Below are 26,977 nucleotides of genomic sequence, written 5' to 3'. Positions count from 1 at the left end.
GGCATCCAGGCGATCACGAACCACAAGACTACTTCACCTGCTTTGTGACTGTGACACCTCCCTCCCAGATGTGCTAAATGACTTCTGAAACAGTTAACAACCTGGTGTGGAGCCAGCAACCTGTCTCTGAACGTTGACAAAAACAAAGACATGGTTGTTGACTTCAGGAGAGCACAGACCGACCATTCTCCTCTGATCATTTATGGATCCTTCGTAGGGATCATCAAGAGCACCAAATTTCTTTGTGTACATCTGGCAGAGAACTTCACCTGGTCACTCCACACAGCTCGATCACAGAAAAAGCACAGCAGCGCCTCTACTTCCTGAAAAGGCTAAGGAAAGCCCAAGTGGGGCTGAGGAATGTTTTACAGAGGGACGATCGAGAGCATCCTGAGCAGCTGCATCACTGCCTGTTTTGGAACTGCACCGTCTCGGATCGCAAGACCCTACAAAGGATAGTGAGGACAGCTGAGAAGATCACTGGAGTCTCTCTCCACGCTTTCAGGGACATTTATTCCACATGCTTCATCCGCAAAGCCAACAGCATTGTGGACGACCCTACAAAGCCCTCACACACACACACACTCTTATATTTACATTTACATTTACATTTGTGGCATTTAGCAGACACCCTTGTCCATTGCTATGTACAAAAGTGCTTTGAGTCTCTAGCAATTAATAAATATACACTGGTACGCTGGATTACAAACGTAAGATAAATCAGCATACAACTCTGTAGAATTTTATTTATTTATTCATTTATTTATTTTTTAACAACACAAACTTGGAAAGTACTAGTTTCAGTGTTTCAGGAAAAGAGGTAAGTCTTCAACCGTCACTTGAACATAGCCAGGGACTCTGCTGTTTGGACATCTAGGGGAAGTTCATTCTGCCACCTCCGTGCCAGAACAGAGACACACACACACACACACACACACACACACACACACACACACACACATACACTCAACTGAACTGTTACTGAACTGTACAACCTGAACTCAACACACACTCATCTTAATCCATTCCACCACCCATATTATATTTATATTTAATCATATTATACTGTTTGCATGCTGTTTTTGCACGTCTTGACTGCTGCTACTGCTGTTTTTTGTATTTAACAAATACACTCTTGTTTATAGTCTTCTTTGCACATTACTGTATAATCATAGTATACAATAGATTAACTGGTTGTCGCTATTTTGTATTCTGTGTTTTGTGTATCTGTCCCACGATGCCTTGTGTTGTCTGTCTGCACTGTTTTGTCTGCACTGTTAACACTAGGTTGATGCACTTTATGTGGCAAAGGCACTTACTTTAGTCCTTACCTCTGTGTAACTTTATGTTGTGTGATGTAGCTCAATGTTGTTTAATGTAGCACCAGGATTGTGGAGGAAAGTTGTCTCATTTCACTGTGTACTGTGTCAGCTATATATGGTAGAAATGACAATAAAAGCTTCTTGACTTCTTGATTTGAGATCCTTTGCTGACCACAATAGATAGATAGATAGATAGATAGATAGATAGATAGATAGATAGATAGATAGATAGATAGATAGATAGATAGATAGATAGATAGATATAGATATATATATATATATATATATATACATACATATGTGTGTGTGTGTGTGTGTGTGTATCCTTGCAATTTGCTTTCTATAAAAAACAATAAAAGCTTCTTGACTTGACTTGACTCTATTCCATCATCTTCTAATGACAATTGCACACACACACACACACACACACACACACACACACACACACACACACACACATACACACACACACAATTTAAATTACCATGCTTGAAAAATCACTATTATATCATAATGTAAGGCATTTGTTCCAAAACCATGTACAGTAACAGATTTTTGCTCCTGAATCATTTCCATAAAGCCTCTATTCATTTAACTGGAACAGTGTAAAAGACTTCTTTTCCCTTGATGGACTGTGTCAATTCCCCAGTGAGCAGAAGAGCTGGGAAATAAGTCAAAGAGAGTCTGTTTGGCAGTGCTACACCTCTGTGCTATTCAGGAGATGAATGATGACTGGAAGAGAGAGGGCTTGAGAAGAGAGAGTTAGAGAGCTTGCTTATAGAAGATCTACCTGTGAAAGGTCAACGAGGACAGTTTTTTGTCTGCTGATCGCTGAGGAGCCTAAGGAGATTCCACAACAGGCACAAGAAAATTTGTCAGATACTGTGAAGATAATTACGGTATTCAATGCACTTGATTGTCTGACTGCAATAAAGCTGCAGAGAAGTAAGACTGATGCCAGACAAAATCTATGTTTCTTGCTAATGTATCCACAGTTTAATTTTGCTCTCCCCTCATCATGTTTTTCCTGGTTGAACAGTTTATTTTAAATAAATAAGGTCAGTGTTAAAAGGTTTTTTGAATCTGTATAATCCCCATGTCCTACTTTTCCAGTGTCTTGTCACAGAACCATTTACTCTATATCATATGCAAACATCCTACAGACTTGGAAAAACATCAGATCAGCAGTTTTCCACAAGCTTGAAATTTGCCACCTGAAAGAGATCGGCCCCTGTAAACAATTTTTACTACTTTCGCATGAAGCATTCTCCAACAGCTTCGCTCTCAAATTTCATTGATGACAGAATTTATTTTTCAAGACAGACTAAAAAATAAATAAATCTCTTTTCATTTTATTTGTACAAAGAGCTATACCACTAGCAGTGTGTTAGAGAATTGAGGACACTGTAGACCGTTTTTGTAAAGAGAGGAATCTTTGTCTGTGGCTTAATCAGCCTGGTTACCAGAGCTTTTCTTACTACTTTTCTTCTACTTGGCCTGAATCTACTGAATAGTTGGATCACTGGTGAAAGGTATAGAGAAAGAAATGTTTATTGTAATATAGTAAAAGAGCCAAGAAATACAGAATACCTCACAACCACTGCATTCACAGTACATGATGACACTGTTCATTCCTTTGACCTTATAAACTTACATCCATTATTCTTGTAACAAATTTTCTATGTATATTTTTCTAGTATTTTCACTGTATTCACTGATTAATATGCTTTAAGGCTGGAAGAGTACATTACACTTATATTTAATCACATAGTAGTTAATTATACACTGGCTTTATATGTTTATTTAATTAAGAACTTTAAATGTACTAGTAATCATAACTTGGCCATGCAGATATACATTTTTTAGACTATTCCCTTATTGTAAAAATTACCATAATAAAAAACAAACCGGTTTCTATAACCGACAGAATGATTGAAACTTGGAGTTACCAAATTGAATCTTGAAATTGGCCTGGAAAATGTCTTCTTTTAACTTAATGCACTTGTAAGGACAATAACAGTCAAAAAATTACATTTATTTCTAAATCACCTACATGTAATATGACTTAAGGGAAGTTTATGTGCAACTGTGTGGTCAGACACACGTAATTAGGATCAGAAACCAAATGTTTCCACTAAGTATAGAAGGCAAATGCATAAATAATTGTAAAAGGCAGACAGAGCCATAACTAGGCAAAAGTGGAATAAGTACCTATAATTCACATTAATAACAACATTTGAATCATATGAGTAATCACGAAAAACATTTTCTTAGGTTTCTTAGAAGGTAACTGCACCTTACACACACACACACTCGCACACATTAAAAGTGAACAAATGAACAATACTAACACAAAAATTTACACATATTCTGGCTGATCATATTACATTTCTATACACAAATTCGGTACATTTTTAAGCCTCTCCTGAGCCCTATACTTGGTCCCAATGAACCTTTTCACCCAGAACAAGTGAATGCAGTATTGACTCAGACAAGACAGTAATGGGTAGTGGGTCAGTGGTCGCTAGTTTTTGCTCTAATCAGCTTTCTGACTCTATAAAACCCTCTATGTGTTTGTAAGGCCAGTGGACTGTCATTAATATTGTGTTAAATTCAGGCTGACCGTACATGCTGTTAATTTTCCCTGACCTCCTCATTTTTCAAACAGTGAAGTACTATGATATCACATACAGCTATACACAGAAATTTTCCAGACCTTCTACATCTATTTTTTTTTCCTTATTTGAATGTTAGTTTTCTGACAAATAGTCCATAGTGATCTCACTCAAAAGCAGGGCAGGTTCATGGAGTTTTACCATATTAGCAGTGAAATGGAGCAAGTGGCTCATTTGAAGTCTGTTGGCCCTTATTCACTACATTGTGTTACAGACATGACTAAACACTTTTCAATTTTTAAATATTAAAAATATCACCATAGTATAATGTGTATAAGCACCTTTCTTTTGAAATAACCTAGCTACTTCAACAACACAAAACAGAGCCCTAGAGTCATTAGAACTGAATCGACTGGGTTGTTAGATGTTTCCTGTATGAAGTAAGAGAGAGTGAGAAGAAGGAAAAAGCGAAACTGTTTTCCTCTGCTGATTTCACAGCCGCTGAGCAAGATGAGAAAAATGGCTAGGGCACAAATCAGTCACATAAGGCATTCAGCACTGCCTCATCTACTGACCTGCATGACTTTAGCCAAGATTTTCTGCCAATTCCTAGATATATTAAAATGTTTTCTCTAAGCATTTATATGCTTTTTTATATATATAAATTATTTTCTACAAAATATTTTTGTTCCTTAAAATGATTAAAAACTACAACTTCTTAGATTTTACACATTGGAATATACCAAAGAAACCACTAAGTGGACCATGGTATGCCATAATGTTTTTAATAGAATGAGAAATGTGTAGTTATGGTTAACCACAGGAAAGCAGATCTTTTTTCCCAAAGGGGACTGAGTATATAGCATAACATAGTTGACCATTTTCCTACCATATATGGGTTCTGTATTTTCACTCTTGACAGAGTACCAACAGCGACTGATTTGATTTGATTCAAATCTAAGCATGAGTTTCCCTGATGAGTTCTGATCACCAGATGTTTATACACTGTTGTTTATCTAATGTGATGTTTAACACTGAAGTTTTAGTGGAATCTCAGTGTGTATTTACAGTGCTGTCCAATCCTAATCTTAATGTTCCAAATTTTATTTTGCTTCCGCAGGCCTGATATAACTTGTTGGCTAGATAACATAGCCTTCTTTAGACACATTACTTTTTAATACATGACGGATAAATTATCCGTGACTTGATTTCCCAGAATTCCCAAGATGCGTAATAAGATGGACAGAATATTTGATGTGGGCCAGCAGGGAGAGTGTCTGGGGATAATTGTAGGCTTAGTGTGAAAAATTCCTGTCCCATAAGACATAAGCTGATGTTTAGTTGAGAAGTCTTCTCAGGTGTATTCCTTATATTACATCTGTACACCATGTCCATTTTAGAAAACTTTTAAAAATTGAAACTATTTACTTAGTTATTCATTTGTAAGTCATTAAATGATGAACATTTAATGAGTTAAAATGTATAACTGAGTCAGTAGTTGGCCAATTGTATATTGTGACACTATGAAATATTATACAGTTAAATCCTTTCTTTAGCACAGATATAGTAATATGTTGCAATAATACAGTTATACACATATTTTATTCCAAAATAAAATAGCAAGGACCCTTACCATAATAATAAATAATACAGAGTTAGTGTGAATATTGTATATGTATTTGTGTATCTGTGTGGGTGTATGTGACACTGTTACAGTGTTAGCAGTGTTAATGTAACCTTTCACCTGAGTGAGTTTGCTTCAGATTTACCATCAGTCTGGAGTTAGGGTAAGGGTAAGGGTTAAGGTTGGTCAAATTAGATATATACAATATTAATATATGTATATAATGTATCTTTAGAAACTTAAACTTGTTGTTGGACATATTAAGATTTTGGACATTATAGTTTTTTTTTTTTTGTTATGCCCTTGATTTAAAAGGTAGAAATTACTAAGGACCAAGGTTTTTAATAATATCCTGTTTAAAATAATGAAATCTTGTCAATCGGTTTAACCAGTTTATCCTCCAAATGCAACTGCCTTTATAAAACACGTATAGGATTTATTAGGATGAGGTGCCAGTTATAAATTCATTACTAACACCAAAATGTAGGTTGTTTTGTTGTACTTTAGTTTTTTCATATTTAACTGCTATCCAGTACTCTTTCGCATTTCTCTGCATTTTCTCTTTTGCATTTTCTCTGCCACTTTCTCTGCTGTGATGAACAGTGGTAGTTTTGTCTGTGGCAAAGTAATGAAATTATTAGGTCCGCTTTCCAAACCCAATCCCTCAAAAAAAAAAGTTTTTGGCACTGTATGTACGTGCGATACATGTAATGGTACATTTGTGATTATATGTTTTTATATCTTAATTGGTTGAATTTAAATCTAAACTGTGCTCCCAAAAGAATTCTTAATTTTATATGTAAACTGAGCTTAAAAAAAGAAAAAGAAACACTGTTACAACTAACGGACCTCAGGAGCAGTTAACAACATTCTCTATTTTTTTCTGTCTGCCTGTCTGTCTGTCTGTCTGTCTGTCTGTCTGTCTCTCTCTCTCTCTCTCTCTCTCTCTCTCTCTCTCTCGCTCACTCTCTCTCTCTCTCTCTCTCTCTCTCTCTCTCTCTCTCTCTCTGTGTCACTTTGCTAAACTTGTGCCCAATTTGAATAAGACCTCTTTCTGCTCCCAGCACACACAGGGGAGGCAAGCAGTACAGCAAACCAACAGCAAGCTGCTCTGAAGCCTGGGTCATTGTAAGGAGCACTGCAACAAGAAAACGTGCTAAAAGGACAGAAGCAATTTGGTGAGTTTTTATGATATGATCTGCATATTGGTTTATATTTGTTTTATTTGAAGTAATTTTCTTATATGCATGTAAATCAGAATGATAAATTTAAATAGATCTTTGTCTTTCAAACGTTATCTCCATCTAATACTTTATTTATTTATTTACCGCCTTTTTATTGTAACTTTTTAGTTAACTATCAGGATTTATATTTATATTTAAAATCTTTGATTCATTTTCACCAGATTGATGATAAATAAATATAAATAATCTTTCTGCATAAACAATATTTATTTTCCACAAAATCTATCTTGGTGTAACATTCAACAATTCATTTCTAGTAAGCAACTTTTGGATAGAGGGAAATCACATTTATAAGAGTATTCAATGTAAAGTGTTACATCTTATAATTACAAATATGTATTCAGTATATACACTATGCAGTATCACCCTAATACCTGTATATGCACCTAATATGAACAGGTGCTTTCAAATGCTTCCCATTTATATACTAAAAATTTATACTTTATCAGCAGTCTGATCCAGACTGTAGTGTGGGTATGTGAATGTGTGTGTGTGCGCATATGTGTACGTGAATGTTCTGAGCATGTGACTCTCCTGGGGCTGTTTTTTTGGGTGACAGTCTCCTCTGGAACACAGCAAGGTGTTTGCCTTGGCCATCAGTCTGGCCTCAGCCCATGCTCGAACAGAACTCTGCTTATTGGTTTTTACCTGATGGGAAAAGAACACACCACTCCGTGTGAATGAAGACACTGTAGAGTAGCTCAACCCCTTGCTCCTCCCCAAACCGATGAGCTCTGAATACAAGCCTAGACGTGAAGGTCCATTTTTTAACTGAGGAGAGGCTGTAGAAATGGTGCGATCTGACACAGTCAGCATGTATCATATAACTGCCCATAATATCTGCTGACTAGACAGCCAGTAGTTAAGGACATGCAATTCAGCCTTAGAACTGAGATAAAATGACAATTTTATAAGATTACTGACTAAGGAATTGTATTAATATATAATAAAATTATGAAATATTTTTAATTTTATTTTATTTAAAGTTTTTTTTTATCATGACGCTATCTTAAAAATCAGATTTTTAACAATTTAGTATATTCTCCAAATTCCACACATGCTGTCTGCTCTCTGGTAATCATTTAACATGAGGGGAAAAAACATTTTATGCAGCTGTTGCTTTTATTGGATAATAAATTCCCTTTAGATTAGTTGAATATGTTCCACTCTGGCTCACGTTTTGCCTAAAGTAATAGACAAATATACGCTGTTGTCCTTTCAAAGTTAGCAAATCAGGTGATAATCAGCTTGTTTTAATTAATGACAGTACAGGAACAACTGCTGCACCTGCTAGTCAGTCAGTAAGGAAACTGTTGGTCTACTAAAGTTTATCACAAATGATCTTTGACAGTGAGGAAAGTGAGCCCTGAAGTCCCAAAGGGTGTGGAGCTCAGACAATGTGTTTCCTCTAAAAGCCAGGTGTTAGGCGTTGACCTGGATTACCATATTAGTTGAAACAGATTGCATCACACAATCAAAAATAAATGTATTTCTGGCTCCAGCTTACCGAATTTCAGTACAATACTTACTATTTAAAATGTGTAATTTCTATTTTCTAATTTCTAATTCTTACCATTTATTGAATAATGTGATTTAATTTGTACAGCTAAACAGTAAGCTGGAGTGTTTTACATGTAGTGATATATTTAGTTGTAGGCAGCCTGTAGTTTGTGGTTCACAGTAAACTGAATAGCTTTTTTTAAAGACATTTAACATCCGTTAAAGAGATAAAACCAGGGAAATTTCAACAGAATACTGGCATCAGTGTGTGATAGTTGATTTAGATTCCGTTGATCCTTTGCCAGGAACCACCAGCTTCTTCCGGTACCATTAGGAGTCTGAGACAGAAAGCTCCGTGAGGATCCTGCCAAAGGAAAGTTGCTCAGTGCATTTAAAAGAGTTTTATTCAGGCAAAAACTGTGCTATAGCCAGGCGGTCACTTTTAAACAGAGAAGCCATTATCACTAAATAAATTATGCTTTCTAATGTACATGGGAAGCAGTAATACATTTCTAGCTTTGAATAAACATATCAGATGATTAAAAATCTTTTAAGCTGACAATCTTTTCTCTCGTAGTCATGAGCTACAGTATGCAAGTTTACTTACAATGATACATGTAATATACATTATTGTGCATGAGAAATAACATCTCTCAAAAGGGGTGTATTGCATTGTGTTGGTCAACAGGTGAACCATGGCTGCTTTTCTTCTACTGTGTGCCTGCCTCAGCATCTCCTCAGCAACAATAATGTTTGGAGAGATAAATGGTGAGTAATTAGTTTTTATTGCTATGCTATGGATCTGGGTTATTTTGGAGCATAACGAATAATTATTGTGGGCTATTTTGGACATACATGCATGTGTAAAATTTGTAATGTAATAACATAGAAACTAGACATTATGTTATTACAAAGAACTGTGATTTATATTGTGTTTTACTGTAGTTGAATGTGTAACAGTGGCTAGTGAATGTGTCTTGCCAGATGAGGACAGTACCCTCAGTGTTAGCATCCCCCTGGGGCAGCCGCTACGCCCCCTGTTAGGCGGGAAGGTGGTCATTCCCTGTTATTTTCGGGACAACGCATTCTACAATCCTGAAGCAACTACCGTTGCTCCACTATCACAACGCATCAAGTGGAGCTACATTTACCAAGGCAAAATAAGCCTCATACTTGTGGCCTTTAGGGGAGCAGTACACATTGAGCCACATTATTTGGACCGGGTGGCCATGGTGAACTATCCCTCAGTTACCACAGATGTCACTATAGAGATCTCAGAGCTGCGCTCCAGCGATTCTGGGACATACCGATGTGAGGTAATTCAGGACACTGAGGACAACTACGACTCAGTGGAGATGAATGTTCAAGGTAATACTCGAGCCTGATGGTAAAACCACACAATATTGTTTTGACATTTTGATATTGTGGTTATATTTCTGTATTTTATCATTTAAACTGGTAAACATTGATGAAAGAAAATATCTTTTAAAAGCCTAAATAGATATTATGTTTTGTTTTATATGGCTTCTTTCTGTGCTGCTAGCACCTGTGGAAAATTAAGGTGGCACTCTTTTTTTATTCTCAGGCATTGTGTTCCACTATCGGCCCATAACCAGTCGCTATAGCTTGACTTTTGACATGGCAAAAACAGCTTGTATCGAGAACAGTGCTGTTATTGCAACCCCTGAACAGCTTCAAGCTGCTTATGATGATGGGTTTCATCAATGTGATGCAGGCTGGCTTTCAGATCAAACTGTCAGGTATTGTGTTTCAATCTATTTCCTTTTATACAGATATTCAGCAAATCATTTTTAACAATTTACCTATGGGATTAATAAAGTATTCTGATTATGATTCTGAAATAAAGAATCATAAATCAGAATACTTTATTAATCCCATAGGTAAATTGTTAAAAATGATTTGCTGAATATCTGCAGTTCTCTGTGAAACAAAAAAAAAAATGTTCTTTACCTAACAGTAACAGTTCTTTGCCATTTCTTCTAATTGTTTTTGGAGAACTTTATAATAAATAATATAATTCATGCATTTAAATAGATAATAGAATTTATAAATTTTTTATTATTATGTTTTTATTCATATATACCTCAGGTATCCCATTCATGAGCCAAGGGAGCCTTGCTGGGGAGACAAGGAAGATTTTCCGGGTATACGTACATATGGAATTAGAGATGATAATGAGACCTACGATGTGTATTGCTTTGCAGAGAAGATGTCTGGTAATAACGAAATGTTTATATAGATAATTATTAAATGCTCTGCATGCAATGCTTGTGTTTTTATTTTACAATTCTGTTATTTTATCCTTAGGCAGAGTCTTCTACTCCATGTCTATTAAAAAGTTTACATTTTCTGAGGCATCTGAACAGTGTGGGAAGCTCGGAGCCAAACTGGCCACCACAGGGCAACTCTACTTGGCCTGGAAAGCTGGAATGGATGTGTGCAATGCTGGCTGGTTAGCAGATGGAAGTGTGAGATACCCTATCAACATCGCCCGCCCACAGTGTGGTGGGGGTCTCCTGGGTGTACGGACGGTGTACCGTTTTCCAAATCAGACAGGTTACCCCCTACCAGACTCCCACTTTGATGTCATCTGCTTTGATGGTAAAAAAATTGGTTACATTTTCAATATGTCATTTTGTACTATTATTACTAGATATACTCTTATTCATGAAAATACACCGCTGCAAGTGATGAATTTTTCTCACTGTTTAGGAGAGTATGAAGTACCTGATCTTTACACTGATGTGTATGCAACCACAGACTTCCACACCCCAGTACCTGACATTTCCATGGCCACAGACTTCCAATCAATAGGACCTGATGTTTCAATTACCACAGACCTCCATACCTACGTACCTGATATTTACATGACCACAGACTCAGAGTTTAGTGTGGGCACCATCACCTCTAATCCAGTCCCCTTTCCTGAAAGTGTCACTACTGGGGGTGAAGTTCGAGGGGAGTTGATAACTCATGAGCCCTGGGTTACCACAATGGTAACACCCCCTTCCTTTTCTAGCACAAAAAGTGATGATGTTATTGCTGTAGCTACAGCACGTCCTGCTCTGGGCTTCGAGATACCCAGAGATAATGCCAGTATTGGTAAGTGAGTGCAAGCGGCTGAAATGCATAAATATATACTGTAAAAATAATAAATCTAGTCTAGACTCAGAATAGGCTCCAATCAATTGGGTTCTAAAACCTGAAAAATCTAGAAATGATTAGATAACATCATAACAACATTATCTTTTTTTTCCCTAAGTGCCAGAATTTGAAGGAGTGGTCTTCTACTACCAATCGGGTTTACAGCATTATGCTTTTACCTTTCATGAGGCTCAGGAGATTTGTCGCAAGCAGGGAGCCGAAATAGCCACACCAAATCAGTTGCAGAAAGCTTATGAGGCTGGCTTGCATCAATGCAATGCTGGCTGGCTCCAGGATCAGTCTGTCAGGTCTTACTTTTTTAATACTCTTCTTTATGTATTCAACCACAGCATAAAATGTTGAGAAAACACCATGTGAATTGCCTATATAGATTGCATTAAAAGATTAATAGGAAAAAAAAATGTCTTTAATTATATCATTTTTTATAATTCATTGTTTTGTTTGTTTAGCAATAACACATTTCTATGGATAGTTTTAAGTTACTTCTGTTTTAACTTTTTTCTTTCTTAACAGATACCCTAATGCCTATCCTGAGGAGTGCCCTGGAGATCAACAGCATGCTTCAGGGGTTATCTCTCATGGGTTTAAGCCTGCACATGAACACTATGATGTGTATTGCTACATCAACCAAATAAAGGGTATGATTAAAATGGCAAATATCTTTTCTATATAGAAGTAAAACACCAAGTAAAAGTGTCTTAAGATCTCACAATGGCATATTATATATACTGTATATAAACTTGCATATAAAACTCACTAATTTATTAGAGGGACAGTGCATGTAGGACGTTTGAGGACAAAGTGAGAGAGACCTGATTGAGATGGTTTGGGCATGTGCAGAGTAGGGACATGGAGTATATCAGTAGGAGAATGCTGAGGATGGAGCTAGGAGGCAGCAGGAAAAATAGAAGGCTAAGGAGGAGGTTTATGGATGTGGTGAGGGAAGACATGCAGGTAGTTGGTTTGAAAGAGGCAGATGTAGAGGACAGAGTAGTATGGAGACGGAAGATCCGCTGTGGCAACCCCTAATGGGAACAGCGGAAAGAAGAAGATGATATAAGGCTCAGTAATTACTACAAACCCAATTTTTAAAAAGTTGGGATTCTGTGTAAACTGTAAAAAAAAAAAACTGAATGCAATGATTTGTGAATTTCATTAACCCATATTTTATTCACAATAGTACATAGAAAACATACAAAAAATTTTAACAGAGCAAATGTAACATTTTAAAGACATTTTTCCCCCCGAATAATGTTCTTTAACATACAATTCCGAAGATTTCTCACCATCTACAGGATATAATATCATGAAAAGAAGAATGTGAAAAAATCTCTACACAAAGGACAGGGGTAAAAAGCAGTGTTGGATGCCTCTATCATGCACAGAAGAAGCCATATGTGAACATGATCCAGAAATGCCACAATCTTCTCTTGTCCAAAGCTCACTTAAAATAGACTGAGGCAAAGTGAAATACAAACTGTTCTTTAATTTTTCCCTGGGCCCTTTCCCACCTTTTTTCAGACATTTTGCAGCCATCAAATTCAAAACTACTATATTTTTTCCTTAAAATGGTACATTTCCTTAGCTTTAACATTGGATATGTTTTATATGTTCTATTGTGAATAATATTTTAACTTATCAGATTTGCAAATCATTGCATTCTGGTTTTATTTACATTTGACACAGCACCTAGTGTTATAAACTTGGGGTTATATAAGGTCAATTGTGAATTTACTAGTAGTTCCTAGTCGTTAATAGGAGTAAGGTGAGTGTTATTGAAGAATTACTTATACATAATTATTTCCTTCATAAATACCTTTGGGAGTGTGTTATAAAGTTCAACCTATTAACATATTTCTTTTCTCATTGTTTTTAGGGGACGTCTTCCACGTCAATTCCTTGGCAAACCTCACCTATCAAGAGGCAGAGGATTACTGCCATAGCCAGAATGCCACCCTTGCTACAACAGGGGAGTTGTATGCAGCCTGGAGTCAAGGCTTCCATAACTGTAACCCAGGCTGGTTGTCTGATGGCAGTGTCCGCTACCCAGTTCAAATGCCATATCTAAGCTGTAATGCAAATAAAACAGGAGTTTATACTATTTATGCTAACCCTGACCAGACTGGATTTCCAGACATTTACTCCAAATATGATGCTTACTGTATAAGAGGTATTAAATGCAGGTCACATAATAGCAATATGATAAAGGACATAGATCAACATTGAACAGCTATTCAATTTCAGTACAATAAAACTAACTAAAATATTTTAGTTAGTGAATGTGGATTGTTACATTCTTCAACTCCTCTTCTTGTCTCTCCAGGATCTGTGGCAGGAAGTTATTATGGATCCGACAGTGTGTTCCCCATTGAAGGTGTATCTGGCAATAGTCTTCCCATTGCTGAAGGTTCCAGCAGTGGCCAACCCAGTGGAGATGTATCTATTAGTGGCTTTGCCAGTGCTGAAGGTTCCAGTAGTGGCTTCTCCAGTGAATATGCATACAGCAGTGGCCGTTCTTCTGCTGAAGGTTCCAGTACTAGCTTCCCCAGTGGAGATGTGTCAGGCAGCACAGACTTCAGTGGGGATGTGTCTGGATCTGATGACAGTCATGATGGCTCAGGCATCATTGTCAGCTTCAAGGACAGTGTAGAAAGGCTCTCTGCAGAGGGATCTACCATAAAAGGGGCTCAAGAAGCATTGGACGGAAGTGCAGTAATTTATACCTCAGGAATGGAATCTGGCGACATCAGTGGAGACCATTCAGGATCAGGTGATGGATCTGGACAGGATAAAAGTGGGTCTGGTGACCTGTCCTCCGGGTCTGGCAGTGGAGATAGGATTATATTGGTTGACCATGTAGTGACCTATATACCATTTCCACAGCCAAAAACAGAGCAAGAATTTGTTCGAAGGCAACCAGAAGTTAGCGGATTCAGTGGGATCCACAGTGGTGACATAACAAGTGGTTCTGGGTTTAGTGGAGTGCCCAGTGGTGATGTCATAAGTGGCTCTGGATTTAGTGGAGTGTCCAGCGGTGACATCATAAGTGGCTCTGAAGTCAGTGGTGTGCCCAGTGGTGATGTCATAAGTGGCTCTGGTTTTGGTGGAGTGACCAGTGGTGCTGTCATAAGTGCCTCTGGATTTGGTGGAGTGTCCAGTGGTGCTGTTATAAGTGGCTCTGGTTTCAGTAGAGTCCCCAGTGATGGTGTCATCAGTAGCTCTGGATTCAGTGGAGTGCCTAGTGGTGATGTCTTAAGTAGCCCTGGACTCAGTGGTATCCATAGTGGTGATATCATGAATGGATCTGAATTTAGTGAAATTCACAACAAAACCTATGAATCCACTGTTTTCTTTTCTGGTCCTTCTCATGAAGAGGATATACATGGCAGAGACGAATTGCTTCTAGATTTGGAGGATGTTAATGGCACTGATGTTTCACTTATCAATACCACCAGTACAACCACATTAACATTTACATCCAGTCCTTTGGCAGTGCACCTGATGCCATCCACCATAGACCAGCCCACTGTTACTGAGGGTAAAACAGTCACTCATTGTTAAGTTTTTCCTATGGTAAAAATCATAAGCCATTTTAGTTATAACCACATTGTTGCTTCAACTAAACTTGAGCCAATAATACATTTTGCTAGCCTGCTCATTTAATAATAAAACTGACCCTGGATAATATTTTAACAGCACATGGATGTGCAGACAGCTGGGTGGAATTTGAAGGTAGCTGCTATATCTACTTTACTGAAAGGATGAATTGGACATCTGCTGAACAGCACTGCCAAGAGCTAAACTCTCATTTGATTAGCATCACTTTCAAGAAAGAGCAAATGTTTGTCAACAGTAAGTATGGAAATACATTGCTAGATGTAATCTGTTTATGATTGTATTATTGCGGTTCTCACTATGAATCCAATTTAAAACCTACCTAGGTCACATTTGGGAATACCAGTGGATTGGACTCAGTGACAGAGACCAGCAAAATGAGTTCAGCTGGACAGATGGAAGCCCTCTGGTGAGGTCTTAATCTTAATAATTTAGTTATAACCCTTGAATGGCTTTACTAATGTACAGTGAAATGTAAACGCTCTGCATAAATCTATGACTCAGCCTAACAACTAACTGTCAACTTTTTTCAGGAATTTGTAAATTGGAGACCAAACCAGTCAGAAAGCTTAAATATTAATGAGGCAGAAGACTGTGTAGCAATGATTAGGACTGAGCTTGGCCAGTGGACTAAGGTGCCTTGTAACTACTATCTGCCCTTCACATGCAAAAGCACACTTGGTAAGTACTTCATAGTTGCCACATACATGACACAGTATGCTACAAAGTTTTATACTAAATTTTATCTTGTTTATGCAATAAAATACAAGGAAGATTGATATACAACAGTACATATCTGCAAATGAATAAGCGTACTACAAAAGTGGAAGCGAAATCTTGATCAGAAGACCCTGAGAGTTTAGTTTTTTGTTTTTGAAAGCCTTCAGTATCATAGAAACAAAATTATCCTTTCAAATTTCTCATCCAGTCAAATGCTCCATACCTCCGGTGGTTCAAAATGCCAGGATGTTAGGAAACAGTAGGGAGTACTACCCAATCAACTCCATCATCCGCTACCAGTGTGACCCTGGATTCAGACAGCGCCACCATTCTGTGATACGCTGCATGCCAGACGGCCAATGGGAAGAGCCTCAAGTGGAATGTGTAGAAAGTGAGTCTAAAGTTTCCACATACAAACACCGAATTTGAGTACTACTGTAGTTTTTATACTGTAATAGCTGGTGTACAAATCACAGGGGTGGCAAAATCATTTTGTGGATAAATTTATTAACAGACCCATTAGTAAAATCAAAGCTCTAATGTGCTTCCCAGTCTGGGAAACCCAACTGACTACGTTCAGAGTACCATTATTAAAGTAAAATACAGACATAACTAATTCAGCAATTTCTTTGTAGAAGAAAAAACTAGGCTATAGTCATGATCCCTTACTAAAGTAAATTGTCTGCGCTAAAACATCATATATTTCTAGATCATAGCATATTGTGTAAGAAGGGTTGTTATGTGATAGTTTGGTCATTTATTTATGTCCACCCTTTCCCCAAAAATGTAATTACAACATATCACACATACTGTATAGATTTACTTTATTATAAAAGATACTTCATTCTTAAAAGTCAATTTACCATGGTTTTTTTTTTTATGTGCTATTTTTTTTGAATTAATAGGTACCACAAACAACAGACTTCAAAAAAGATCCCTTAAGAGGCATTCCAAAGCAGTCAGCAGTCGAACATGAAGAATGGTCCTCTGCACAGGACACAAGGCACGCACTTCAAATCATCTAGAGAACTGTTGATAGTTAAAAAAAAAAAAAAAAAAAATACATCTCTGCACAAGTCTTATTTTGCCCAGAAGAAATCCAGTAGCCTCGGTAACAGGGTCCACTTTATACAATGATGCACATTTCCTTCTGTTTTGTAGTCTGCCTGGCTGATTTATTTTCAAGTGTTGCTCAGTGTTTTGCTGTTGGGGAAAAAGAAGAATGAGCAAGTTTTCTGAGTTAAAGTTCAAGGAAAGAAAATCTTCCCACCATTAAGCAGTTTTATTTCTTATTCAATCCAATGTTTAACCCAAAGTTAACCCCTTAAAAATTCAACTTGTTTTTTTTTACTTATTCAAGCGTGAGCATGTTATTACTACATGGAATTATCCAGTAACTACAATCAAATTGATTTTAAAATTTAATTTTATATATATATATATATATATATATATATATATATATATATATATATATATATATATATATATATATATAAATTTGAAAAAAAAATTTAATAATCTTTTAGTTTTAATAAATAACAAGCTGAATATATTGTGTGAACAAAATGAAGCCCTGGTAACAAACTACATGAAAAGATTTCTTAATGCTCAACTGGTGACACTGTCACTTCATATCTCCGGTTTTGCATCATATTCTCTGCTTTTTCATAAAAGTGAGTGAGTGATTGTAGGGTGGGCATTAGAGTAACACATATAAAAAGACAAAAGGCTTCAGTGACTACAGCTGAATATAATAAACTCAAAATTATTTTAAATTAATTCTGAGGACACGATCTTTGTTTTTGTTTCGTCCTTTGTTGTTTGTCTTTTGTTTGTACGCCTAGCTTCATCACAGAAAGCAAGTAAAACTGTGAAAAGTGAAAACATCCGTTTTAGTTCTGTTGCTGTTGAATCGGATTTTATCATTCATGATTTATTTCAACAACTGAAACAAAAGCATTATTTATTAAGGACTGGAAGCTTGAGGCACATTTGATTGTCTTTTCATTTCGGAAAGCTGGTCCCTATATGAAGCTGTGCTTATATTGCAGAGAGATATAGGATTGCATAGAGCTACCTGCAAAAAAATATATATATATATTCCAATATTGGAAGATGGCAGAACAAATATTAACATGTTCACATGCCAAATATTAGCTGGGATAACCCAGAACCCTCTCTGTAAGTTAAGCGGTGATTATTGCACTGGTTTGTATTTTAGTCATATAGAGTAATAGCCTGCACTTTTATATGCCATTGTTTTGCTGTCTACTGTTACACTGAGCTCATAGTTATCTGAGTGCCACACCTGTGTCTACTGAATAAACAGAAACAAAGGCCAGAATTGTTACATGTCTATTTTAAATTGTTTTTGGTTTGTGTGACTTTTTAAATAACAACACATGCTGTATGATGTTCTATAACTCCAGTTGTAAATAAGTATCATTTACTATTTAGACATACTGTATCACCCATTTGCACTCATTCATCCCTGCATGATTTCTGCATAAACAGCTTATTTAGTTGAATAGACCTATCTTCAAAAATCTCAGAGAGGAAAAAACAGGCCCATGAATATGTCTTTCATAGGTAACAATATTCACCTTCATGCAGAGCACCGCAGAGAAAAAAACGACAGCAACACTGGTGTCCTTTCATTCTAACATCACCCCCAATTATCTGCAACCCTCATAATTGGGAAAGCAGGTGTAAAATAGGATGTCTATGAATTAGAAAAACGAGAAAATGACCAGTCATTATATTTGCCTAAATGTATAAAAGTAAATCTCAAAGTAATGGCTCGAGTATGAGGTCCAGCAAAGGCTCTGTGTGTGTGCCCGGCTTTATATCACTCATTTATCATCCAAGATTCTTTACACACAAGAGTTTAGTGTGCCCTCTACTGCTCACTCTATGAAATACATTTGTGGAAAATTCCCAATTAACATAGCAACCCATTTTTTTTTCCCAATGATAGACTATGCTGAATGCTCATCATCATAATAATCATCATCACCGTCATTGCAGTGATCCCTTTTTTGTGGTCATTTATTAATCTTCAATAGCCATTTTATCCTAGTCCGACTTGAGAGGAATCAGGAATGCTGAGAATGAAATAAGAATCCACACTGTATGGCATGTCAGAACACCATAAACACATCTATTTATACAGCAATTTAAAGTCCTCAGTCTACATATTGTTTTCTCATATGTTTTTGGAAGGTGGGAGGAAACTGAAGTTCTCAGAGGAACCCTATGATATGACATAAAATCTTGCAAAAAAGGCTGGGACCCTGGCAATGTGCCATCCAGTCCATATTGCAAACATTAGTAATGTGATTTTTGAAAACAGTCCTTGGTTTGTAATGGATTTCTGGTCTAAAGAGGACTGATTATTTATTTTCATTTATAGGAGCATTTAATAGCTTCCATATGTTAATAGATAAAATGAAGTTAAGGACCCCTTTGACTGATGAGCACATGGTTATTAAATACATGAAATTTGTACAATAATTTTAAAGCTGAGTCAACTACATATAGACATAAATAAAGATATAGATAAAATGACAAAGCTGGTAATTTATAATAGTGGCAGCAGATTCGATTATCAGCTTTTAATCAGTTTTAAAAATATGGCTAAATTGTGCTGCCAAAACAGCTCTGACTTATTAAGGCTACATGTCTTGTGGTATCGGGACTCATCTTATCTCATGCAGACACAGTTGAACACTCATTCACACCTATAGTCACAGATCAACCTGCTAGCATGTTTTTAAAGGAAACCAGAAAACACAGTTAAAACCCACACAGACCCAAAAAGAACAAGAAAAAATCTAAGTCTGAACTCAGGATCAAACCAGGAAGCCTGTGGCAGCAACATAACACACTGCACCATCATGCCATGTTATATTTGAAAATAAATGATTACAATATTATTGCAGCAATAACCACAAAAAATGTGTTTTAAAAAAAAATTTATTATCTGAAATGATAGTTAACATTTGCATGTTGTTTTTCTTTCTAAACAAACTGTAATAAACACATGCATGAACTATGGGATAAACAGAATTAATGAAATTAAACAATTGACTATATGTAGGATAACACATATGAAAAGCTTTTAGTCATATGAGCAAAAATATATCACAGACCTTTGGGTAAAAAATGACCTTTAATTATGGATTGCATTGTTGCACCTATATGTATGTGAAATGTAAAGATTGTATGTCTGTATGTGTGTATGTGTGTGTGAATGAATATAATACATGTGATGGCAGAACACACTGCATGTATTGCACAGTGAATGTACATTGGTATAGCTGATGTAAGATTGCATACCAAGGGCAGTTTTTGCAGACCTATTCCCTGAGCAACACTTGGTTTAATGTTTAATTATACATATATGTATAAAATCAGTTAAAGTAATAGTGGAAAACAATTGAGTCCATTTAATCCATGCTAAACCATTTGCAGATGCACGGGAACAGTTCTAAAACCCTTTATTTGAAATACAAAAATTTGAAGGTGACTGACCAAAGCATACATAATCTGCCAGGCCTTTGTGTTCAGTGAAATTAAAAACAGATGACCAAAGTTGTTTCAGTATATTACCATCTGACTTTGTGACAGTAAACTCCATATTTTAAATGCTGGGGAGGAAAGCCGAAGCTCCGCACTCCAGGTTCGAATGGGCCACAGTTCGCTCTGGGGTTGGTAATTGGGTAACGCACACTTCCATCAGCCACCCACCCAGCATCACACTGATCCAACCCTGCAAACCTCCAAGCTGCATACAGCTGACCCACTTTAGCAATCTGAGCACCATCCTGCACACACTTCTCCACTGCCTCAGAGAAGTTCAAGTTATGCTGTTGATGCAGGAAGTAAACCTCACCTAAAACCAGGAACAGAACAATCATTCAGCTTGTTTTTGTCATCATTAAAACAGAGGTTACAGATGTTATACAGCTGATCAGGGCAGAATAGCTCAGGAATTTCTCACAAGAGAGCCTTTATACCTTTATTATATTATATTACATAATAGTTAAGTAAATAATGAATAATAAGAAATTACTAAAGCGCAGGTTCATAATGAAAAATCAGTCTAAAAAAACAACGTGGGTTATCTAAATAATAGGCTACAATAATCATCCCCAATTCTCAATGCTATAAATAAAAATAAAATAAAAAAATCCAGCATATTATTAAAGTTAGTCTGTTTTAAAACCAATTATATTTTATATGGTACATTTAGTGGGAATCTAGTCTATATCATCTATAGCATTCTTGCATCAACTCTGCTCACAACCTTACACAAACAAACACAAATAAATAATTAGCATATGGTACATATAATTACCATTAGTTTTAATCAATTTATTAAATCAATTCAGATTGAAAGGGAATTCGGTATTATAACACAGTACCAACTGAGTGGTTTAATGTGTATTATGTGGTCTCTAAGCAACTTTTTAATGGTTTTTAAATTGTGTCAAGAAATTTATTCTTTTTTAAATATTGCAAATATTAAAATTTACTATTAACGTTATTATTAGTGTACATATACAATTTAGTCATGTGTTAAAGCCTGTAGGATTAGTGCATGTATACATTTGCCAGCATTGGTTAGGTATAAAGATGCACTTATATTTGTACCTTTCATAGTAAGAGCGCGCAGCTGAAGTCTGTCATAGGCAAAAGAGTCAAGCCATCATTTTCGACTAAGTGCGAATGAATTCCATCCTTGACTACATCCAAAAAAGTCTGAGTTTTAAAACAGATTTCTTGTCAAAGATCTAATGATGTGTAACGTTAGACTAATTAGGAAAAGATACAAGCCAGAGAACAGATTCCTGAGAGGTGACTATCGCTGGAGATAATCTGAGAACAGTTTTGCTCTTTGACGACTGAGACTCATGAGAATTTTAGATATCAAAGCCAAGGCCAGTTGTATTTTTTTAATCATTGAAGGCCAGGGTGTATTTGATATGCATGATCTGCTGGTTTCATCAGAGGCGCAAATGGCTCTTCAGCTCAGCCTTTGGGTGGAGATGCAATTTTTGCCCCAGCTGTAATGAGTCATATGCTCCTTCAAATTCTGTAAAAACACCTGCTGTTTTTTTTTTTTTTCCACAGTGGAAAATCTCAGAGCAGTTTCTTCTATTAGAAAACATTTTCAAGAGTTAAACTCAGTGCTTTTTAAAACTGCTCAGATTTTTGCAGGACAAAGAAATATTGAATTCAAGGCTTCTGGTTAGTATGTGTATCAGTTGTGTAAGTGTTTCCCTATCAGACAATAGTCCAAGTAGATGCTAAGAACTCTTAATTATTGAATGAATCCTTAAAGAACCCTTGATGTACTCCTTTATATTCCAAGAGTGTATATTATATAGGTAGATACTGTACAATTACTGGCCACTTAACATTAAACCCCTGTTCATTTATGCACTTATCCAATTAGCTGATTAAGAGCTTCAGTTAATGTTTATATCAAAATATCAAAATATAAAAAATTATATTAGCAACTTTGAATGTAGCTGTTTGTTTCAAATTTGTTTTCAGGCAAAAATATCCCTAGAGGTCAGATTTGTTTGAGTTGACAGGAGAACTACTTATATGACCATGCTTTACAATCATGGTAAGCAAAAAAAGTACTGTAGAACAAACACAATTTTTAAATGTGTGCAGATTTCATTGTGTTTTACTTCTGTCAGCCATGAAGAGGAATCTGAGGCTACATTTGACAAAGCTTAATCTGAACTTTGCAGTGAAAATTGGTAAAACCTGTGACCTCAGTTTCCTGTTTTTGGCTGACAGGCGTGAAACAGATATGACTGGCTGATTCATTCACTGCATAAAGCAGGTGTACAGCTGTTCCTGAAAAAGTGGAAGGTGAATGTGCGACATAAATCCTTTTGCACAGCCGTACGAGATAACGCATAGTGATCACCTTTGATCAAAGAAGCGAAACAGAAGGCATCAAAGTGGTCGAGAGTTTTGTGGCGTACACCATAGCTTCTGACACCCGGTGCCAGGTCTGTACCACCACAGGCATCTCGAGGCACTGATACAGGGTACTGTGCTGTCCCATCAGCCAGCCAACCAGCGTTGCACCAGTCAAGATTTTCTTCCTCCCAGGCTGCAAGCAGCTGTTCGAAGGTGGCGAGGCAAGCACCCTGCTGCTCACATGCATCTTTAGCTTCCTGGAAGTTAAACTGGTAGCGACCCATAGGAGAGAAATATGGGAACACTATACCTGTGGGAGGCAACCAAACTGTGATTTCAAGTCATTTTAAAAACACTATAGTTACACACCCAATACTGAAATTGTTGATGCAAAATTATACATTTTCCAGTATCTCAAAGTATCCCCTTAGTACAGTATAGTGACACTATATGTGGATGCTGTCCTAAAGCAGTGTCTGTCAAAACGACAAAAAAGCAATGTCTTCAGAATGTACAATATGTGCAGCTGTAGGTATATAATTACTAGGTACAACTGTAGGCATGTAATTACTGATTGTAGCCCTTCTGGGGTTGTTCCTCTGCACATTATGTCATCCTCCCTCTACTATTCTCTCTTTTTCATCCACCGAAAGAGACTGCCATATGCATCATCTACCATGGACCATGCACCAGTGGTATTATTTCACTGGTGGATCAATCTCAAAACAGTACTTATGTAACTAATATGGGGGTGACCTTGGAACATATATCATGCTTGTATGAATGTATCAGGCACACCAGTTGTGCTGAAGTGTTATAAACACTGAGTGCCCACTGAACACTATGTCTTGATAAATATTATAAATCTACAATGAGAGACAATTAATAGATTTTTCCATGCAATAATGCGTTAGTCATAATCAAGTCTCATATTTGTTCCAGTACTTTCTGATTATCGAATTCCTGTTGTGGTGCTTAAAAATCCTGATGTACTAATAACATCTGGTCAAAGGTATAATAGATCATATCCACTAAAAGACAGGGCACACAGTGCTGGCAAATTACTGGAAAAATCAAAACTGAATATAAAATATGGGAACAATAAAAGATAGTATATACATATATATATATATAACATAACATAACAATAAATATATATCTCAGTATGATACTAGCAGTACAAAAGTTTAGATTTAAAAAAAAGGAATAATGAAATTCTTTCATGTAGAGCATGTTGGTCTATTTTTACTTTTTTGCTTTTTGTTTTCTACATCACCCACAATGCAGTTCAACTACCTGATGAAAGGGTCTGTCTAGTTGCTTAAACAAAACTGGTTCCAAAATTTCTACTTTGACAGAGTGAGAAAAAAAAAGAAGCTTTTGTTCTGTGTTCTGAGCAGCTAACAGCAAATCTTACAATTATCACTTAAGGTTGAGACTGTACAAACTTGCTCTCCGTACCAAAGCCATAGCTGGAAGTGCAACATGAGCAAAACCGGCCATGTTATCTGGCTAGGAATTACGGCACACAATAATTAATACTGCTAATACTGAATGCTTGTAAGCTCATGTATGTGGAAAAGAGAAGATAGCACTTGGAGTGTGTTGCATTGCTTGTTGATAACAAGCAGCAAATTGAAAAGTTGCAGTTGAATGGCTTTGTGTGTTGTAGAGAAAGAAATTGTTAGTCTTCACCCTTTCTAGTTGGTAGATGTTGCATGATAGGAGAATGCTGACTGGTGTGCAGGAATCGGCCAAGACAGTAGGTAGAAAATATTAAACTGCGTTAGAAAAAAAAAATGTATGATGCGCTATGACATCAGTGTGGTATAAATGTCTCTTTTGAATAAAGAAAATATGCAGTGTAAAATTTTCCTGTAAGGATACCAACAAACATTCTTCTCAGTAAATATGTACCTACCTTGCTGAAAAAAAGCAACTATTATATCAATCTGATGGTTTCCACTAGCAATACCAGTACAACACATCAGCTGTTAACACATTACTAAATGGTTTTCATTATATTGTTTGTTTTTTAACAATATCTGCAAGCCAAGATATTGGTGAACTGAACTTGTGTCCAGTAGATGCCAACATGTGATCTACAATGTTTCAAAGATGTTGTAAACAGTGTGGGCTGTACATTCCCAACCTAGGCCTTTAGTGATGTGTTTATGACACCATGGCTATTGAGACCATCAATATTATTCAGAAATGCAGTAAAACAGAGCATCACCAAAAGGGTTATAATGGTGTTATTAAAACAAGAGACCCAATTAACACAATTACGGCAGTTTCCTTTAGCCACTGAATTGGAAGTGCTGGGCCCTTGAGCAAGTCCCTTAACCAATGACTGCTCAATTGTAAGTCACTCGGGATAAGGGACATCTGTCAAATAACTTAAATGTTAGTAAATTTATTAGTCCTATTTGGACTGTCCACTAGTTTTTTTTTTCAGCATGGAACAATGCAACCTACATAGTTGGTGCACCTTATGAAATGATCCCTAATTGCAAATTAAATTATAATATACCTATTAAATAATAATAAAAATGGCAACTATTTATGTTGCAAATAAGTTTTAAAGACAATTACGTCACCCCGAAACTGAAGCTCCACTGTGATGCTCTCATCCTCCAAGCCGTCTATAATCTCACAGCGATAGCGCCCAGTGTCGTCACTCAGAAGTGGGTTGATGACCAGAGACGCGTCACCTGGAGTGCTCCGGCGTAGGCGCACACGACCCCGGAAGTCGCCGTAACTCCTGTGACGGGAGCCAAAAGCTGCCATGACGTGCAGCTCTTTGGTTTCACCTGTGCTAGGCTGCCAGAACCACTTCACCCTTGTCCTGCGAGGAGCACTGACCTCCGGCTCGTAGCGGTATACACATGGAAGGGTCACGTTGCCTCCTTGTACAGCAGACACCAACGCCTGTGGAGATTCCACGTGAAGACGCACACCACTGAAGTATACTAGGGAAGGTTAAGGAGAAGGTTAATAAGGGCCAGAAAGACATTATATATAGCTATGTCAAAATGCAAAAAAATAGGAACTATAACTAATTTAGCAAAACTGCAACACTGTTTATTATTAGATGCAACAAATTGATAATGTGAGGTAACACAGCTAGACATACTCTCTCCATTTGCGTTGCCATCAGGTGACAAGTCCTGATAGTAGAAACTGTTGGAGTATCTCAGGGCCTGACTCGCGTGCACAAGATGCAGCAGCATGAGCAGCAGCAGAGGGCGCTTCATCCTCATCTTCACCAGACCTCTGCTATTCCAAACAACATCCTACACAAGAGCACGTATAATTAACCCTTATTTTAAAAATGTACAGTTTTCTGCACTCATATTTTACCTTGCACTCATAACAGATATGATGTTTTGCATATTTTGCTCTTATTGTTGATTGCAGTGTTTTTATTTATTTATTTTTATTACATTTTTTTAAGAGAATGCAATATAACAATAAAATCTACTTGACCTGAACTTACATTAAGACAAAGGCTAAAGAACATTTGACTGCCAGATATGAAGCTCTAACAAACAGGGTAAATAAAGTGTTTTTCTTTTCGTAAACTGCATTTTTTTGTTAATGCATGCATTTTGACGTTCTCTTCTTACTGTGTAGGTGTATAGGATACTCGCCTATACCGAACAATTATTGCTTTTTCTCTCTCAAACTGCATGCAGGAATGAACGCATTTCACGCGAAATCGTGCTAATTTCCTAAATTGTGACAAATAACAACAAAAGAATGACTTGCTTTTGGTTAATTAAAAGCTGCTTACCGACTGAAGACGATGCTGTGCTCGGTGCATTCTCTGAACTGTTTTCTCATGTGTTCACATGTTCACGCTCCGCCCGGGTTTAAAACCCGAGCTCCCCCTCCGCGCGTGGCTGAAGAGCTGCGGTGACGTCACGGAGGCATCCTCGCTGCTCGCGAGCACGAGCTTACACTGTATCAACACCAGCACAGGCAGAAGGTAAAAAAAAATCAAGAAACAAAAGATCTAAAACAAAGCAGTCCTTAATTCATGTCTACTGTTCAGTTCTTAAGTGTGTTCACAAACACATGAGTAGAATATAATCCCCAAAAAATGGCTTTTTATTGTTTCATTCATTCATTTATCTTTAGAAGTACCGATTGTGTTAGTGTGGAATCAATCCCAGAGTTGAAATGCATGAATACACCAGC

General features: G+C 36.8%; 2 protein-coding genes across 2 annotated transcripts; one reads left to right on the top strand and one right to left on the bottom strand.

Annotated features, from left to right (window-relative positions):
* The first annotated feature begins 6,586 nt into the window (after positions 1-6,586).
* acanb (aggrecan b) lies at positions 6,587-18,170 on the top strand. The gene is made up of 16 exons (XM_046848964.1): positions 6,587-6,739; positions 8,994-9,073; positions 9,290-9,673; positions 9,891-10,065; positions 10,415-10,542; positions 10,634-10,927; positions 11,039-11,428; positions 11,589-11,778; positions 12,005-12,129; positions 13,368-13,661; positions 13,815-15,029; positions 15,188-15,343; positions 15,433-15,515; positions 15,640-15,787; positions 16,035-16,217; positions 16,732-18,170. The coding sequence occupies exons 2-16, from the start codon at positions 9,001-9,003 to the stop codon at positions 16,800-16,802; spliced, it is 3,909 nt and encodes a 1,302-aa protein (XP_046704920.1). The 5' UTR covers positions 6,587-6,739; positions 8,994-9,000; the 3' UTR covers positions 16,803-18,170.
* A 1,624-nt stretch (positions 18,171-19,794) lies between these two features.
* hapln3 (hyaluronan and proteoglycan link protein 3) lies at positions 19,795-26,685 on the bottom strand. Its single transcript, XM_046848967.1, has 5 exons — positions 26,571-26,685; positions 25,911-26,070; positions 25,375-25,746; positions 22,779-23,084; positions 19,795-20,723 (listed from the first exon to the last, which is right to left on the bottom strand). The coding sequence occupies exons 1-5, from the start codon at positions 26,598-26,600 to the stop codon at positions 20,437-20,439; spliced, it is 1,155 nt and encodes a 384-aa protein (XP_046704923.1). The 5' UTR covers positions 26,601-26,685; the 3' UTR covers positions 19,795-20,436.
* Positions 26,686-26,977: the final 292 nt, after the last annotated feature.

The sequence above is a fragment of the Silurus meridionalis genome, chromosome 5 (assembly GCF_014805685.1).
Source record: "Silurus meridionalis isolate SWU-2019-XX chromosome 5, ASM1480568v1, whole genome shotgun sequence".
Taxonomy (NCBI): Eukaryota; Metazoa; Chordata; class Actinopteri; order Siluriformes; family Siluridae; genus Silurus; species Silurus meridionalis.
The sequence above is the reverse complement of the archived record's forward strand: the minus strand, read 5'-3'. Positions and strand labels throughout refer to the sequence as shown.